This window comes from Salmo salar, chromosome ssa05, assembly GCF_905237065.1.
Source record: "Salmo salar chromosome ssa05, Ssal_v3.1, whole genome shotgun sequence".
NCBI classification, from domain to species: domain Eukaryota; kingdom Metazoa; phylum Chordata; class Actinopteri; order Salmoniformes; family Salmonidae; genus Salmo; species Salmo salar.
The window spans coordinates 58,651,930-58,672,653 of NC_059446.1; the positions used below are offsets into that span (position 1 = coordinate 58,651,930).

The following is a 20,724-nucleotide window of genomic DNA, read 5'->3' on the forward strand; positions in this document are numbered from 1 at the left end:
TTCAGTCTCTCAGTCCCAGCTTTGTTGCACCTTTACTGACCTCGCCTTCTGGATGATAGCAGGGTGAACTTACAGTGGCTCGGGTGGTTGTTGTCCTTGATGATCTTTTTGGCCTTCCTGTGACATCGGGTGCTGTAGGTGTCCTGGAGGGCAGGTAGTTTGCCCCCGGTGATGCGTTGTGCAGACCGCACTATCCTCTGGAGAGCCTTGTGGTTGTGGGCGGAGCAGTTTCCGTACCAGGCAGTGATACAGCCCGACTGGATGCTCTCGATTGTGCATCTGTAAAAGTTTGTGAGTGATTTAGGTGCCTAGCCAAATTCCTTCAGCCTCCTGGGGATGAAGAGGCACTGCTGCGCCTTCTTCACCATACAGTCAGTGTGAGTGGATCATTTCAGTTTGTCCGTGATGTATACACCGAGGAACTTAAAACGTTCCACCATCTCCACTACTGTCCCGTCATTGTGGATGGGGGGATGTTCCCTCTGCTGTTTCCTGAAGTCTATGATCATCTCCTTTGTTTTGTTGACGTTGAGTGAGAGGTTATTTTCCTGACACCACACTCCGAGGGCCCTCACCTTCTCCCTGTAGGCCGTCTTGTCATTGTTGGTAATCAAGCCTACCACTGGAGTGTCGTCTGCAAACTTGATGATTGAGTTGAAGGCATGCATGGCCACGCAGTCATGGGTGAACAGGGAGTACAGGAGAGGGCTGAGAACAAACCCTTGTGGGGCCCCAGTGTTGAGGATCAGCGGGGTGGAGATGTTGTTTCCTACCCTCACCAGCTGGGGGCGGCCCGTCAGAAAGTCCAGGACCCAGTTGAACAGGGTGGAGTCGAGACCCAGGGTCTCGAGCTTAATGACGAGTTTGGAGGGTACTATGGTGTTGAATGCTGAGCTGTAGTCAATGAACAGCATTCTTACATAGGTATTCCTCTTGTCCAGATGGGATAGGGCAGTGTGCAGTGTGATGGCGATTGCGTCGTCTGTGGACCTATTGGGGCGCTAAGCAAAATGGAGTGGGTCTTGGGTATCAGGTAGGGTGGAGGTGATATGATCCTCCAAGGATCCTTGATCCTTGATGTGAACACTAGACACACAATAGACACACACTAGACACTCACCAGACACTCACCAGACACTCACCAGACACTCACTAGACCACACTAGACACTCACTAGACACTCAATAGACACACACAAGAGACACACTAGACACTCATCAGACACTCATCAGACACTCACCAGACACTCACCTGACACTCACTAGACACCCACTAGACCACACTAGACACTCACTAGACACACACTGGACACTTACTAGACACTCAATCACACACTAGACACACACTAGACACTCACTAGACACTCACTAGACACTCACCTGACACTCAATAGACACACACTAGGCACTCAATAGACACACACTAGACCACACTAGACACACACTAGACACACACTAGACCACACTAGACACTCACCTGACACTCAATAGACACACACTAGGCACTCAATAGACACACACTAGACACACACTAGACCACACTAGACACTCACTAGACACACACTGGACACTCACTAGACACACACTAGACACACACTAGACACACACTAGACACTCACTAGACACTCACTAGACACTCACCTGACACTCAATAGACACACACTAGGCACTCAATAGACACACACTAGACACACACTAGACCACACTAGACACACACTAGACACACACTAGACCACACTAGACACTCACCTGACACTCAATAGACACACACTAGGCACTCAATAGACACACACTAGACACACACTAGACCACACTAGACACTCACTAGACACACACTAGACACTCACTAGACACACACTGGACACTCACTAGACACACACTAGACACATACTAGATACACACTAGACCACACTAGACATACACTAGACACTCACTAGACACTCACTAGACACTCACCTGACACTCAATAGACACACACTAGACACACACTAGACACACACTAGACCACACTAGACACTCACTAGACACACACTAGACCACACTAGACACACACTAGACACACACTAGACCACACTAGACACTCACCTGACACATACTAGACACATACTAGACACACACTAGGCACACACCAGATACTCACTAGACACTCATTAGACACATACTAGACCACACTAGACCACACTAGACCTCACTAGACACTCACTGGACACTCACTAGACACTCACTAGACACTCACTAGACACACACTAGACACACAGTAGACACACACTAGACACACAGTAGACACACACTAGACACTCACTAGACACTCACCTGACACTCAATAGACACACAAGGCACTCAATAGACACACACTAGACACACACTAGACACTCACTAGACACACACTGAACACTCACTAGACACTCACTAGGCACACACTAGACACACACTAAACACTCACCAGACACACACTAGACACACACTAGACCACACTAGACACTCACTAGGCACACACTAGACACTCACTAGACACACACTAGACACTCACCTGACACTCAATAGACACACAAGGCACTCAATAGACACACACTAGACACACACTAGACACACACTGGACACTCACTAGACACTCACTAGGCACACACTAGACACACACTAAACACTCACTAGACACATACTAGACCACACTAGACACTCACTAGACACATACTAGACCACACTAGACACTCACTAGACACATACTAGACCACACTAGACACTCACTAGACACTCATTAGACACTCACTAGACACACACTAGACACACAGTAGACACACACTAGACACACAGTAGACACACACTAGACACTCACTAGACACTCACCTGACACTCAATAGACACACAAGGCACTCAATAGACACACACTAGACACACACTAGACACTCACTAGACACACACTGGACACTCACTAGGCACACACTAGACACACACTAAACACTCACTAGACACACACTAGACACACACTAGACCACACTAGACACTCACTAGGCACACACTAGACACTCACTAGACACACACTAGACACTCACCTGACACTCAATAGACACACAAGGCACTCAATAGACACACACTAGACACACACTAGACACTCACTAGACACACACTGGACACTCACTAGACACTCACTCGGCACACACTAGACACACACTAAACACTCACTAGACACATACTAGACCACACTAGACACTCACTAGACACATACTAGACCACACTAGACACTCACTAGACCACACAGTAGACACACACTAGACACACAGTAGACACACACTAGACACTCACTAGACACTCACCTGACACTCAATAGACACACAAGGCACTCAATAGACACACACTAGACACACACTAGACACTCACTAGACACACACTGGACACTCACTAGGCACACACGAGACACACACTAAACACTCACTAGACACACACTAGACACACACTAGACCACACTAGACACTCACTAGGCACACACTAGACACTCACTAGACACACACTAGACACTCACCTGACACTCAATAGACACACAAGGCACTCAATAGACACACACTAGACACACACTAGACACTCACTAGACACACACTGGACACTCACTAGACACTCACTAGGCACACACTAGACACACACTAAACACTCACTAGACACACACTAGACACACACTAGACCACACTAGACACTCACTAGGCACACACTAGACACACACTAGACACTCACCTGACACTCAATAGACACACAAGGCACTCAATAGACACACACTAGACACACACTAGACACTCACTAGACACACACTGGACACTCACTAGACACTCACTAGGCACACACTAGACACACACTAAACACTCACTAGACACATACTAGACCACACTAGACACTCACTAGACACATACTAGACCACACTAGACACATACTAGACCACACTAGACACTCACTAGACACATACTAGACCACACTAGACACTCACTAGACACTCATTAGACACTCACTAGACACACACTAGACACACAGTAGACACACACTAGACACACAGTAGACACACACTAGACACTCACCTTACACTCAATAGACACACAAGGCACTCAATAGACACACTAGACACACACTAGACACTCACTAGACACACACTGGACACTCACTAGGCACACACTAGACACACACTAAACACTCACTGGACACACACTAGACACACACTAGACCACACTAGACACTCACTAGACACACACTAGACACTCACCTGACACTCAATAGACACACAAGGCACTCAATAGACACACACTAGACACACAGTAGACACTCACTAGACACACACTGGACACTCACTAGACACTCACTAGGCACACACTAGACACACACTAAACACTCACTAGACACATACTAGACCACACTAGACACTCACTAGACACATACTAGACCACACTAGACACATACTAGACCACACTAGACACTCACTAGACACATACTAGACCACACTAGACACTCACTAGACACATACTAGACCACACTAGACACTCACTAGACACACACTGGACACTCACTAGGCACACACTAGACACACACTAGACCACACTAGACACTCACCTGACACATACTAGACACATACTAGACACACACTAGGCACACACCAGAAACTCACTAGACTCTCATTAGACACATACTAGACCACACTAGACCACACTAGACCTCACTAGACACTCACTGGACACTCACTAGACACTCACTAGACACTCACTAGACACACACTAGACACACAGTAGACACACACTAGACACACAGTAGACACACACTAGACACTCACTAGACACTCACCTGACACTCAATAGACACACAAGGCACTCAATAGACACACACTAGACACACACTAGACACTCACTAGACACACACTGAACACTCACTAGACACTCACTAGGCACACACTAGACACACACTAAACACTCACTAGACACACACTAGACACACACTAGACCACACTAGACACTCACTAGGCACACACTAGACACTCACTAGACACACACTAGACACTCACCTGACACTCAATAGACACACAAGGCACTCAATAGACACACACTAGACACACACTAGACACACACTGGACACTCACTAGACACTCACTAGGCACACACTAGACACACACTAAACACTCACTAGACACATACTAGACCACACTAGACACTCACTAGACACATACTAGACCACACTATACACTCACTAGACACATACTAGACCACACTAGACACTCACTAGACACATACTAGACCACACTAGACACTCACTAGACACTCATTAGACACTCACTAGACACACACTAGACACACAGTAGACACACACTAGACACACAGTAGACACACACTAGACACTCACTAGACACTCACCTGACACTCAATAGACACACAAGGCACTCAATAGACACACACTAGACACACACTAGACACTCACTAGACACACACTGGACACTCACTAGGCACACACTAGACACACACTAAACACTCACTAGACACACACTAGACACACACTAGACCACACTAGACACTCACTAGGCACACACTAGACACTCACTAGACACACACTAGACACTCACCTGACACTCAATAGACACACAAGGCACTCAATAGACACACACTAGACACACACTAGACACTCACTAGACACACACTGGACACTCACTAGACACTCACTAGGCACACACTAGACACACACTAAACACTCACTAGACACATACTAGACCACACTAGACACTCACTAGACACATACTAGACCACAGTAGACACACACTAGACACTCACTAGACACTCACCTGACACTCAATAGACACACAAGGCACTCAATAGACACACACTAGACACACACTAGACACTCACTAGACACACACTGGACACTCACTAGGCACACACGAGACACACACTAAACACTCACTAGACACACACTAGACACACACTAGACCACACTAGACACTCACTAGGCACACACTAGACACTCACTAGACACACACTAGACACTCACCTGACACTCAATAGACACACAAGGCACTCAATAGACACACACTAGACACACACTAGACACTCACTAGACACACACTGGACACTCACTAGACACTCACTAGGCACACACTAGACACACACTAAACACTCACTAGACACACACTAGACACACACTAGACCACACTAGACACTCACTAGGCACACACTAGACACACACTAGACACTCACCTGACACTCAATAGACACACAAGGCACTCAATAGACACACACTAGACACACACTAGACACTCACTAGACACACACTAGACACTCACTAGACACTCACTAGGCACACACTAGACACACACTAAACACTCACTAGACACATACTAGACCACACTAGACACTCACTAGACACATACTAGACCACACTAGACACATACTAGACCACACTAGACACTCACTAGACACATACTAGACCACACTAGACACTCACTAGACACTCATTAGACACTCACTAGACACACACTAGACACACAGTAGACACACACTAGACACACAGTAGACACACACTAGACACTCACCTGACACTCAATAGACACACAAGGCACTCAATAGACACACTAGACACACACTAGACACTCACTAGACACACACTGGACACTCACTAGGCACACACTAGACACACACTAAACACTCACTGGACACACACTAGACACACACTAGACCACACTAGACACTCACTAGGCACACACTAGACACTCACTAGACACACACTAGACACTCACCTGACACTCAATAGACACACAAGGCACTCAATAGACACACACTAGACACACAGTAGACACTCACTAGACACACACTGGACACTCACTAGACACTCACTAGGCACACACTAGACACACACTAAACACTCACTAGACACATACTAGACCACACTAGACACTCACTAGACACATACTAGACCACACTAGACACATACTAGACCACACTAGACACTCACTAGACACATACTAGACCACACTAGACACTCACTAGACACATACTAGACCACACTAGACACTCACTAGACACACACTGGACACTCACTAGGCACACACTAGACACACACTAAACACTCACTAGACACACACTAGACACACACTAGACCACACTAGACACTCACTAGGCACACACTAGACACTCACTAGACACACACTAGACACTCACCTGACACTCAATAGACACACAAGGCACTCAATAGACACACACTAGACACACACTAGACACTCACTAGACACACACTGGACACTCACTAGACACTCACTAGGCACACACTAGACACACACTAAACACTCACTAGACACACACTAGACACACACTAGACCACACTAGACACTCACTAGGCACACACTAGACACACACTAGACACTCACCTGACACTCAATAGACACACAAGGCACTCAATAGACACACACTAGACACACACTAGACACTCACTAGACACACACTGGACACTCACTAGACACTCACTAGGCACACACTAGACACACACTAAACACTCACTAGACACATACTAGACCACACTAGACACTCACTAGACACATACTAGACCACACTAGACACTCACTAGACACATACTAGACCACACTAGACACTCACTAGACACATACTAGACCACACTAGACACTCACTAGACACTCATTAGACACTCACTAGACACACACTAGACACACAGTAGACACACACTAGACACACAGTAGACACACACTAGACACTCACTAGACACTCACCTGACACTCAATAGACACACAAGGCACTCAATAGACACACACTAGACACACACTAGACACTCACTAGACACACCCTGGACACTCACTAGGCACACACTAGACACACCCTAAACACTCACTAGACACACACTAGACACACACTAGACCACACTAGACACTCACTAGGCACACACTAGACACTCACTAGACACACACTAGACACTCACCTGACACTCAATAGACACACAAGGCACTCAATAGACACACACTAGACACACACTAGACACTCACTAGACACACACTGGACACTCACTAGACACTCACTAGGCACACACTAGACACACACTAAACACTCACTAGACACATACTAGACCACACTAGACACTCACTAGACACATACTAGACCACACTAGACACATACTAGACCACACTAGACACTCACTAGACACATACTAGACCACACTAGACACTCACTAGACACATACTAGACCACACTAGACACTCACTAGACACATACTAGACCACACTAGGCACACACCAGATACTCACTAGACACTCACTAGACACATACTAGACCACACTAGACCTCACTAGACACATACTAGACCACACTAGACAAACTAAGAAAACATTATTGCCACGCCACATCAGTTCACTGAATACCACAAGATGATTTTTAAAGTGATATAGCTGAAGGACTAAGCTATCTCCCAAAATAAACTGGTAGTGTTACCTAATTGCCTACAGTAGCTCATCGTATTAATGCATTCATCTGCTGGACATATAGGCTTATATCACCCCATTCTCCAGATTGTCAGACAGGAAGTAATAATGTCTCTTTATAGACTTCCTGGGAACAAATGTAATTGCAGTGTTCCTAACTGGGCCGTCAGTGTCGCAGTATGTTCCCTTGAAGGTTTGATTCAAGCCGAGAGCCATTGGAAATGCCATGCTGTGACCTGTGGATGGGCTGGGAGAGAGCTATGAGATACCTGGTGCTCAATCAATGCAGGCCACTGAGTTAGAACAAGAGCTCTTCTGTCGTTTTCTACTTAAAGCTGTCATGTCCACTTATTAAGGACATTACATTGGGTCAGATAAGGTGGGCTGACTGGGTTCAGCCATAGGAATAAGGCCATTTGTTGAGAATCATGAATACAGGTATTGAGAACCTCCATGCGGTTATTGACTTCACTTGAGTTTGGCTTTCTGTGGCATGTGCAGTACAGGAAGCAGGACGGATCATAATAATTGCTGGAATGGAGTGAATGGAATGGTATCAAACACGTGTTTGATGTGTTCGATACCCTTCCATTTATTCCGTTCAAGCCATTACTATGAGCCCGTCCTCCCAATTAACTGTGATGGACAGTTGATGCTGCGTAGATCCTTTACAGTGTTGGAGGTGCCATTCTAACACAATCCTCTCTTTCATTCCAGGTCTCAATTTGGAGGAAAATATTCTGGCTGTAGCTGATAAAAGAGCTGTCCGTGGCGCTGAAATCCAGATCCACAGAGATCCCCAGTTCACACCCATGCTCTTGTGCCACTCCTGATATCTCCCATTCCTAGCACCAACCAACCTCACCGCCGGAGCCAAGATGGACGACGGCTATGGACGAGACGGACGGCAGGACTTCATCCGCGGCGCCAAAGACATCGCCAAGGTGGTGAAGAAGCAGGCGGGCAAGAAGGTGGGCCGCAGCGTGGACAAAATGGCCGACGAGTACACCAAGCGCTCATACAAGCGCTTCGAGGAAGAGGACGATGATGACGACTACCCCGTGCAGCAGAGCCAAGATGGCGACGGCTACTACCGCAACGACAGCCGGGCCAACGACGACGAGGGCGGCCACAGCGACTCCACGGAAGGTCACGACGAAGACGATGAGATCTACGAGGGCGAGTACCAGGGAATCCCCCGGGCAGAGTCCGGCAAAACGGTTCCGGTGGACGGGATTGCCCCCCAAGCTCAGATCAGGGACCTGGCCCAGTTCGAGGCGGAGAGGAGGAAGGATCAGGAGGAGCTGGCCCAGCAGTACGAGACGATCCTGCAGGAGTGTGGCCATGGGAAGTTCCAGTGGACGCTGTACTTTGTGCTGGGGCTGGCGCTGATGGCGGACGGTGTGGAGATCTTCGTGGTGGGCTTTGTGCTGCCCAGCGCAGAGAAGGACATGTGTCTGTCAGAGGAAAGCAAGGGCATGTTGGGTAAGATGGTTCTAAAGGCCAGCCTGCTGTCGATTTTTCTAACTGTATTACACTCTCTCTATTCCGGTTCCCTTATCCCTCTTTCCCTCCTTGTTTATTCGCTCTGTAGTCCTCTCACTCTATTTAGTCCTCTCACTCTATTTAGTCCTCTCACTCTATTTAGCACTCTCACTCTATTTAGTCCTCTCACTCTATTTAGCACCCTCACTCTATTTAGTCCTCTCACTCTATTTAGTCCTCTCACTCTATTTAGTCCTCTCACTCTATTTAGCCCTCTCACTCTATTTAGCACTCTCACTCTATTTAGCCCTCTCACTCTCTTTTTCCCTCTCACTCTATTTAGTCCTCTCACTCTATTTAGTCCTCTCACTCTATTTAGTCCTCTCACTCTATTTTTCCCTCTCACTCTATTTAGCACTCTCACTCTATTTAGCCCTCTCACTCTCTTTTTCCCTCTCACTCTATTTAGCCCTCTCATTCTATTTAGCCCTCTCACTCTATTTAGCCCTCTCACTCTATTTAGCCCTCTCATTCTATTTAGCCCTCTCACTCTATTTAGCCCTCTCATTCTATTTAGCCCTCACTCTATTTATCCCTCTCACTCTCTTTTTCCCTCTCACTCTATTTTGTCCTCTCACTCTATTTAGCCCTCTCACTCTATTTAGCCCTCTCACTCTATTTAGCCCCTCTCACTCTCTTTTTCCCTCTCACTCTCTTTAGCCCTCTCAGAGCTCTCACTCTCTTTAGCCCTCTCACTCTCTTTAGTCCTCTCACTCTCTTTAGCCCTCTCACTCTCTTTAGTCCTCTCACTCTATTTAGTCCTCTCACTCTCTTTTTCCCTCTCACTCTCTTTATCAGTTTTTGTCTGCATCTCTTTATTCCCTACAAAAGCAAGCTTGAGTTCAAAAAGGAAGCCTATTCAAGGGATACGGGATTTTGGCAATGAGGCATGCATGCTAGTAGATACCCATAGACTTCCAATCATTGCACTAACGCTAGTTAGCATTGGCTCGAGAAACTACCTCTAACGTCCTTCATACTGGGCTCCCTAGTGGCGCAGCGGTCTAAGGCACTGCATCTCAGTGCAAGAGGTGTCACTACAGTCCCTGGTTCGATTCCAGGCCGGGATTGGGAGTCCCATAGGGCGGCGCACAATTGGCCCAACGTCGTCCGAGTTTGGCCGGGGTAGGCCGTCATTGTAAATAAGAATTTGTTCTTAACTGGCTTGCCTAGTTAAATAAATGTTTAAAAAAAAATAATAATACTGGACACCGAGACATAAAAATGGTATCCACAAGTTCATCTGACGCTGGGGAAGTACAGTCGTGGCCAAAAGTTTTGAGAATGACACAAATATTGCTGCCTCAGTTTGTATGATGGCAATTTGCATATACTCCATAATGTTATGAAGAGTGATCAGATGAATTGCAATTCATTGCAAAGTCCTTCTTTGCCATGCAAATGAACTGAATCCCAAAAAAAACATTTCCACTGCATTTCATCCCTGCCACAAAAGGACCAGCTGACATCATGTCTGTGATTGTCTTGTTAACACAGGTGTGAGTGTTGATGAGGACAAGGCTGGAGATCACTCTGTCATGCTGATTGAGTTCGAATAACAGACTGGAAGCTTCAAAAGGAGGGTGGTGCTTGGAATCATTGTTCTTCCTCTATCAATCATGGTTACCTGCAAGGAAACACGTGCCATCATCATTGCTTTGCACAAAAAGGGCTTCACAGGCAAGGATATTGCTGCCAGTAAGATTGCACCTAAATCAACCATTTATCGGATCATCAAGAACTTCAAGGAGAGCAGTTCAATTGTTGTGGAAGGCTTCAGGGTGCCCAAGAAGGTCCAGCAAGTGTCAGGACCGTCTCCTAAAGTTGATTCAGCTGTGGGATCGGGGCACCACCAGTACAGAGCTTGCTTAGGAATGGCAGCAGGCAGGTGTGAGTGCATCTGCATGCACAGTGAGGCGAAGACTTTTGGAGGATGGCCTGGTGTTAAGAAGGGCAGCAAAGAAGCCACTTCTCTCCAGGAAAAACATCAGGGACAGACTGATATTCTGCAAAAGGTACAGGGATTGGACTGCTGAGGACTGGGTTAAAGTCATTTTCTCTGATGAATCCCCTTTCCGATTGTTTGTGGGCATCCGGAAAAAAGTTTGTCCGGAGAAGACAAGGTGAGTGCTACCATCAGTCCTGTGTCATGCCAACAGTAAAGCATCCTGAGACCATTCATGTGTGGGGTTGCTTCTCAGCCAAGAGAGTGGGCTCACTCACAATTTTGCCTAAGAACAGCCATGAATAAAGAATAGTACCAACACATCCTTCAAGAGCAACTTCTCCCACCCCATCCAGGAACAGTTTGGTGACTAATAATGCCTTTTCCAGCATGATGGAGCACCTTGACATAAGGCAAAAGTGATAAATAAGTGGCTCGGGGAACAAAACATCGATATTTTGGGTCCATGGCCAGGAAACTCCCCAGACCTTAATCCCATTGAGAACTTGTGGTCAATCTTCAAGAGGCGGGTGGACAAACAAAAACCCACAAATTCTGACAAACGCCAAGCATTGATTATGCAAGAATGGGCTGCCATCAGTCAGGATGTGGCCCAGAAGTTAATTGACAGCATGCCAGGGCGGATTGAAGAGGTCTTGAAAAAGAAGGGTCAACACTGCAAATAATGACTCTTTGCATCAACTTCATGTAATTGTCAATACAAGCCTTTGACACTTATGAAATGCTTGTAATTATACTTCAATATTCCATAGTAACATCTGACAAAAATATCTAAAGACACTGAAGCAGCAAACTTTGTGGAATTTAATATTTGTGTCATTCTCAAAACTTTTTCCCACGACTGTAGATAAAGGGCCTCATTGCCAAAATCCATAAGTATCCCTTTAATATAAAATGTTCCCCATGCCACGTTTTCCCCATACTTATTATTTTAACACACTTTATATGGGTTTACAGTATCTAAAGGCCTTTAGGATTCACTGCCCATGTAACTACTGAACGCCCCCTTTAATTCTCAAACCATCTCTGAAATCCAAGCCAAATCCTTTTCATGCTTTGGTTCAGGTGTTTTGTAGCAGCATATACTGCACACTGGAGACCATAGCATAGGCCCATTAAGAGAATGGTGTGTGCTGTGCGAAGTTACTCATGTGACCATTTCCCTTCCTGGGGGACAATGTCCAGTCAGATTCCATGCCTAACACGCCATCTGTCTTTGGCCATTCAGCAAGGACACAATGAACGAGGGCTATGGTCCTAACACATTCCATTCATTCTCCATTTTACTGGCATGCTGTGTTGTGCATGTTTTTATCGATTCATTTTGTTTGTCTTGTTGCTTTTTGTTTGATATGGGGAGTGAGGTCAGCGTGTTGAATGGCATGTTAAAAGGGGTACCATGTTTTTATAGCGCAGCAGGATTGAGAATGGATTCAAACAATCTCTCTCCATCACCATTACGTTCTCCTCTCTTGTTGTTTGGCCAAAAGTCATACTGATCCATATTGATTATTTTGTCAATGGCAGTTTTCGCTCATATTTAGATTTATTCAGTGTTTGATCATCCACATAACACTGACATAGAGATGACTCATTTGACATCCAGTCATGCATGTGTGGGTTATTTTCTAGTCTACATATGGTATGTGTGCATACTTTCGTATGTAATAGATGTGTAGGTATGGACTCCCAGCAGTGACACTCCCCCACATGTGCTCTGGCAGACGTATATGCTTGTGTTTGTGTCTGTGTGAACGGCATGTGTGTGGTCTCTGGCTGACAACTGGCTTGCATGTGTATCTCTCTCTCTCTCTCTCTCTCTCTCTCTCTCTCTCTCTCTCTCTCTCTCTCTCTCTCTCTCTCTCTCTCTCTCTCTCTCTCTCTCTGTCGCTTTGTCCCTCACTGGGTCTCTGTACATGCTGTGTTGGGGGAGCCAGTATGGAAACAAGGCCCTTGGTCTCTCCCCTGTTACACAACATGCCTGACTCGTGCTGGAGTGCTTCTCTCATGTATGCCACTGTGCCACCCATGGGTCCTAGTGTCCTCGCTGTTCCCTCCTCCCTGCCTTGTATTAGTAGGCAGAATATACCGCTGTTAGTGTTGTCAGAGAGCCAGTCTCTTTAACCTGATGCACTCTGGCGGAACCACACAGTGTGTGTGTGTGTGTGTGTGTGTGTGTGTGTGTGTGTGTGTGTGTGTGTGTGTGTGTGTGTGTGTGTGTGTGTGTGTGTGTGTGTGTGTGTGTGTGTATGATAATGACCATAATATATTCACCCCTGCTGCACCCATCCAGCAGCAGTAAGGATCCACATTAGTCAATTGGAAATCGTGACACTCTGCTTGGAACATCCATTTTTTTCATGAAAGACAGAAAGGTACATAGTTACAGATGCATTGTTACATTTCTCTGTATAGAACGCAAATGGAGAATCTTTGGGTGCCATTTTACAGTGGTACTGTCTGCCGCTCAGTAAGAGATTTCTGGAGAGGAAGCTGTAAGATTTCACTGTCAGACAGATTTAACACAGCTGAGCAGATACCCTTCATTTAAACTGACAAGCAATATCAAGACTCATTGTGTCTTGTTGACAATGTGGTTATATTTAAACCGTTAGTCATGGTGCCTTTTCTCTTTCTCATGTTTTCAAGGTGGATGTTAACATAGCCATAACCTTGGGAAAATTCACATTGTCCCCTTTGGTCTTTTCATTATGTGCTTGTCTCTTGTTTTCAGATAGCTCGGCTGGTAGCCCTGAGGGTAAAGAGAACCTTTCTCTCCCGGTGTCTCCTTGGCCTTTAGATAAACGTGGCACAAACTGCTTAGTATATCAAAGGAAGGGTGGGACAGATGGGAGAGAGGGATGAGTAAAAAAGGGCTGGACCATGACAGCAGAGCAGAGCTGTGTCTGTTTTACTCAGCAAAGCAAGGAGGAACATAGTTAGCATTTAAGGGACTGTTAAGGCAGTGTGTTAGCATATTAGCAATGGAAGATGTAGGGCTTTTTTGCAAAGGTAGAGTCATGTTAGCATTTAGTGATGCATGATGGATGTAGTAGTGTATTCGAAAACAATCTTAGCATTGGCAGTATTATATTAGCATTTAGGATATTTTGTGAGGGAACAGAATGTCCTATGTTTAGTGTTTTTAGCAAAGGCGCAACATCACCATTTTAACAATGTACAGCAAAGTAGGAAGCTTTTTAGCTTTTGCAAAGAAACATTAATGACACCATGATAGATTTACTGCTTTTTTACGAGGGGACAGAATTTGTGAGAGCAGTAGCATTTTGACTGTAATGGTGATGGTCAACTAAATCAACTGGAACAATGCTCTCTACTCTATGAAGGATCCTCTGCCCCTGGCTCACTCAAAAAAGCCCTGTGCGCTCTCGCAGAAAGGGAAACATGGCTATTAATAGCACCCCCATAACCCCCCCCACACACACACACACACACACACACACACACACACACACACACACACCCACTCCTCCATAGCCCTGAAGCCTGTCAGCTCTGTCACCGTGCTGCAGCTCACAGATTGTGGACTCCCTCCTCTCATCACTCTCTCTTCTCCTCTCCCCTCCCCACATCCTATTTTCTCTTTTGAATCAGGTGGAGCTCAGCTGTCTGGAAGGCTCCTCCTACCTCTCTCTCTCTGACACTCTCTCTCTCTCTCTCTCTCTCTCTCTCTCTCTTTCCCACTCTCTCTCCCTCTCTCTCTCTCTCTCTCTCTCCCTTCTCTCTCTCTCTCTCTCTCTCTCTCTAACTGCCTCCCATGTGAGTCTCCGCTACTGTTTCCGTGGGCCTCTTGGGTACAGTAAACAGATTCAATTTTGGTTAGCAACAGCACTCAGGGTTGGCAGAATTATAACAGACCACCATTGGATGCAAGCCGGCACGACAGAATTAATATCGTAATAAACTCACTCAATTACGCATGGATGAAAAATAAACATCAGCGATGTTTATGAGTACTACAGTAATCTACTGTAAGTTTCATCATGGGATCCGTAGCCAATAAGCCAGAATTTGTAAAATGCCTAATTTGAAATATGGAAGGGGTATCATGGCAGAATTCACAAGCCATTTGTGAATACCTCCTGAACTATAGCATTTTTTTTTGTGAGTGTGGATGTTTTATACAGTTGCCATCGGCAACCATCTATTTAAAATTGCAAATAATTTATTTTGTCAGATCTTCTATTTCAGACCTTGGGTTGGCGTTTTAATATTCTCCCACTGTATTAGTAATAAAAGGCCTGTAGATGTATTTTTCAGGCCGTGTCAGACTGACTCAATTCACCAGGAACAATCTCTCACAACATTAAAAGATAAAGCATTTATCACACCCTATGTGAATTCCTCTGTGGCTGGGCTATTGCATTCCGGCCAGTCCCTGGGATGTGCTGCTGACTGTGGCTGCGATAGCCTTGGTGGCTAACTTAACGACAGAAATACAGATATAGAGATTGAGGTTGCGTCCCGAATGGCACCGTATTCCGTATTTAGTGCACTACTTTTGACCAGAGCCCTATGACCAAAGCCCTATGGGCCCTGGTCAAAATAAGTGCATTATACAGGAAGTAGGGTACCATTTGTGAAGCACAGAGTGATACATTGAGTGCTAGGGTAGATTGAGGATCAGCACCACGGACAGCTCCCCCAGCAGAGCTTTGCTCCCCCTATAGGCCAGGGAAGAGAGGGAGAGTGTGGCACAGGCCACTGGCTGCCACTGCTACTGCATTGCGGCGATGGCTTTCAAGCTCAGTCATCATCACCAGCTCCCTCCTGCCGCTCAGGCCTATTGTTAAGGCGGAGGACACACGGCGGCGTTGACAGCTGCCTCTCTACACCGTCGCTGCACACACAGAGATAGAGAGGTCTCGTACACACCTCCTAGCAAGAGGAAGAAAGTCACCTTCAGACATTGTAGACATTGTACAAGACACACATGCGTACAAACAGAAAATCACCTTAAGTGTAATTTCGGGCACTGCAATAATTTCTCTCTCACACACACACACACACACACACACACACACACACACACACACACACACACACACACACACACACACACACACACACACACACACACACACACACACACACAGCTGAAGGGGAAGGCGGTGGGACACCCAACCTCACACAGGTCTCTGACTCACCAACAACACAATGCTTCTGTACTGTTAGTCTTGGTACCATGAAAGTGCTATTTCAACATTAGCTAACACTGACCCTGCATTCACCAGAGCTCCAACACTAATTAGCTTTCTAGCCTTAGTGATGGATTAGCACAGCTGATATTACAGATCCCTTGAACCCATTGTGGGCTTGTTGGCTTATCGGTGTGAATGGGCCCATAGTGTGTTATTATCTGCCAGGCCAACACTGGCTGTGCCACTTAGCAGCATTAGGGCTGTGTTACTGTTCTATTGTGATTTGGTGCATTCACTGTGATAGCCATTGTGTGGTGAGCAACTGAGCGTTCTGGCGCAAAATGGCTGCCTTCCATCATCCTCATACAATGTACAGCTTTGAGACATAGTGAGAATGCTAAATATCTTAAATTCATTATGACTACAGAAATCATTTCTCAATGACATGGTAAGTCCAATAACAGTTAAAACATGATCAAGAGCTTTTTATTCTCTTCATCCAAGTTACAGTTTTTTACAATCGCTAAGACCCATTTCTCAATACTTAGGTCACTTTTTCAAAACTCTTCACACAGTGAGCATAACAGCAGTCCATGTAGGCTGAACTATGGATCATTTCTCATTGCTTCGGCACAAAATGCATTCAATGACTACATCTTTCAATTTTCATGAACTCTTTTCTCACTCAGACACAACCACCACCAAAACTCTATGTACCTACAGGCCAATTTGCACATGTTTACATACTCTTTTCAAAACTGTCAAACTTAAGTTCAAAACCTAAAATAACACAAAATTGAATAAGATATAAATTTGCTACATTTCTACAGTAATGCCGTATTGAAATATATTCGAAATCTAAAAAATTAAATACTATCAAAACAATTAGACCAACCACAGCTGATTCCCATTGTAGCTGAACACCTGCCCAGGTGTTAGTCTTTTAATTACATTACCATCTATACAAAAGGGGACATCTTAGGAATAATGCTGTACTATAATGTAAACATGGACCCAGCCAGAGATAGAGAAGTGGCTGACAGAGGAAGAAGAGTGGCTGGGAGAGGGAGAGGAGTACGTACGCGTGGTGGAAGAAGACTGAGAGGAAGATCAAGAGCTGTAGTCTCAGATGAGATTATGGCTACTATAATTGATCATGTAATAAATCATGATCTATCAATGAGAGAGGCTGGTCTGAGAGTGCAGCCAAATCTGCAACGCTCAACAGTGGCATCTATTCTGAGAAATTTCCGGCAAAACAACAGGTAAGATGTGCATTCTGCAAGGGCGTCTGACTGAACTGCACATTACAGAAGTAAATTGAGCAAAGCCTCCAAACCTACTTGTGTGTAATTGTAATTGTTTTGGGCCATACAACACCGAGCGTCTCATTTCATTCCTGGGTGACCTCTATGGAAGGGTTGTGCCAGGTGAGGAAAGGGTTGCAACCCCCATAGAGGAATTATTTTCCTCATGGAGGTGGAAGGTTTATGACCACCATCCACATGATCAAATGTCCCTCCTGGACGCAATGAATGCTGGATGCCTGGACATATCTGCAGAAGATTGCCAGGGATGGACCAGGCATGCCAAAAGATTCTTTCCTAGGTGTATTGCCCAAGATGACATAAGATGTGACGTGGATGAGAACCTGTGGCCAAATGCATAAGACAGGGTTGACTAGTATTGCTACTGTATCTGTATCGGTAGATGGTGTATATACAAATGATTGTATTTTGGAATCACTCAATGCCATAAAATGACATAAAACATATTGAAGCATATTGCATCATGTCTGATACATTCCTGTAACATGCAGTGAATTCTAAACAGTAGAGAGGTGTCATTCTTACACAAAACATTGTGTAATGCTGCCTGTTGGTAGTGTTGTTTAGGTCATTGTTTTATGAGTGACAACGTGTGCTTGTTGGGTGACAGCCTTTGCTAGTGTTATGGAAGAACGAGTTGATTTGAGACGTATGAAGTGTTTTGGTAGTTTTAGGGCATTTTGAACGGGAAATGAACTGCTGTGCCAAGCTGAAAGTTAGTTAGGAGAACTGTGTGAAGAGTTTTGAAAAAGGGACCTAAGCATTGAGAAATGGGTCCTAGCGATTGTAAAAAAAAAAATGTAATTACATTAGAATCAATCCGCTTCAGTAACAAGCAGCCAAAAAGCTCTCCGCACCATACAGAGAGAGGAAATATTCAAATACAGACATCCCCGCGCCAGACAGCCAGAGAGAACAGAACACACTCCTATTTCAGTCAGATCAATCACACCCACTATCTCGTGTCATTGGGTGCTTAGCGAATGCCAACTCTACGGACAGGAAGTCAATGGGGTTGAAAGAGAGAGATAGATTGTGTGTGTGTGTGTGTGTGTGTGTGTGTGTGTGTGTGTGTGTGTGTGTGTGTGTGTGTGTGTGTGTGTGTGTGTGTGTGTGGAGAGAGAGCGTGTGTATGCCAAGCTTTGTTCTCGCCAACAGGCTGGTGTGTCTGTGTCATCGTGTCGGTGTATTTACACCACTGAGGTATAATAAGAACTTGAGACTGTATGTCTGTGGTATACACACATGCTACAGACATACAGTACATACACGTGGGTCTGCATTGATGTCTGTGGTATGTGTGTGCACACTTGTGCTTGTGAGAGAGCAGTTAAGAGTGTTGGGCCAGTAACCGAGTAGCTGGTTCAAATCCCCTCGACGACTAGGTGAAAAATCTGTCCAGGTGCCCTTGAGCAAGACACTTAACCCTAATTGCTCCTGTAAGTCGCTCTGGATAAGAGCATCTGCTAAATGACTCAAATGTAAAAAGAAGGAGAAACCTTTAGCATATCTCACTCACCATTGACTTGGATTTTCTTATGCTGTATAATATACTGTAGGAGTTTGTGTGTCTTTAAATAAATTTAAATGTATATACAGTACAAGTCAAAAGTTTGGACACACCTAATTCTTTATTTTTACTATTTTCTACATTGTAGGATAATAGTGAAGACATCAAAACTATGAAGTAACACATATGGAATCATGTAGTAACCAAAAAAGTGTTCAACTAATTAAAATATATTTTAGATTTTAGATTATTTAAAGTAGCCATCCTTTGCCTTGATGACAGCTTTGCACACTCTTGGCATTCTCTCAACCAGCTTCATGAGGAATGCTTGTCCAACAGTCTTGAAGGAGTTCCCACATATGCTGAGCACTTGTTGGCTGCTTTTCCTTCACTGTGCGGTCCAACTCATCTCAAACCATATCAATTGGGTTGAGGTTGTGTGATTGTGGAGGCCAGGTCATCTGATGCAGCACTCCATCACTCTCATTATTGGTCAAATAGCCCTTACACAGCCTGGAGGTGTGTTGGGTCATTGTCCTGTTGAAAAAACAAATGATAATCCCACTAAGCGCAAACCAGATGGGATGGCGTATCGCTGCAGATTGCTGTGGTAGCCATGCTGTTTAAGTGTGCCTTGAATTCTAAATAAATTACAGACCATGTCACCAGCGAAGCACCCCCACACCATCACACCTCCTCCTCTATGCTTCACGGTGGGAACCACACATGTGGAGATCATTGTAACGGCCGTCGAAAGGAGTAGACCAAGGCGCAGCGTGG

At 45.3% G+C, this 20,724-nt stretch overlaps 1 protein-coding gene across 1 annotated transcript in view; it reads left to right on the forward strand.

Annotated features, from left to right (window-relative positions):
* LOC106605292 (synaptic vesicle glycoprotein 2A) overlaps nt 1-20,724 on the forward strand; it is a 59,810-nt gene that overhangs the window by 23,050 nt on the left and 16,036 nt on the right. Inside the window, exon 2 of the mRNA XM_014200765.2 lies at nt 9,151-9,918. Coding sequence (XP_014056240.1) covers nt 9,312-9,918 — 607 coding nt within the window. The 5' untranslated portion in view covers nt 9,151-9,311. The remainder of the gene's footprint in view (nt 1-9,150; nt 9,919-20,724) is intronic.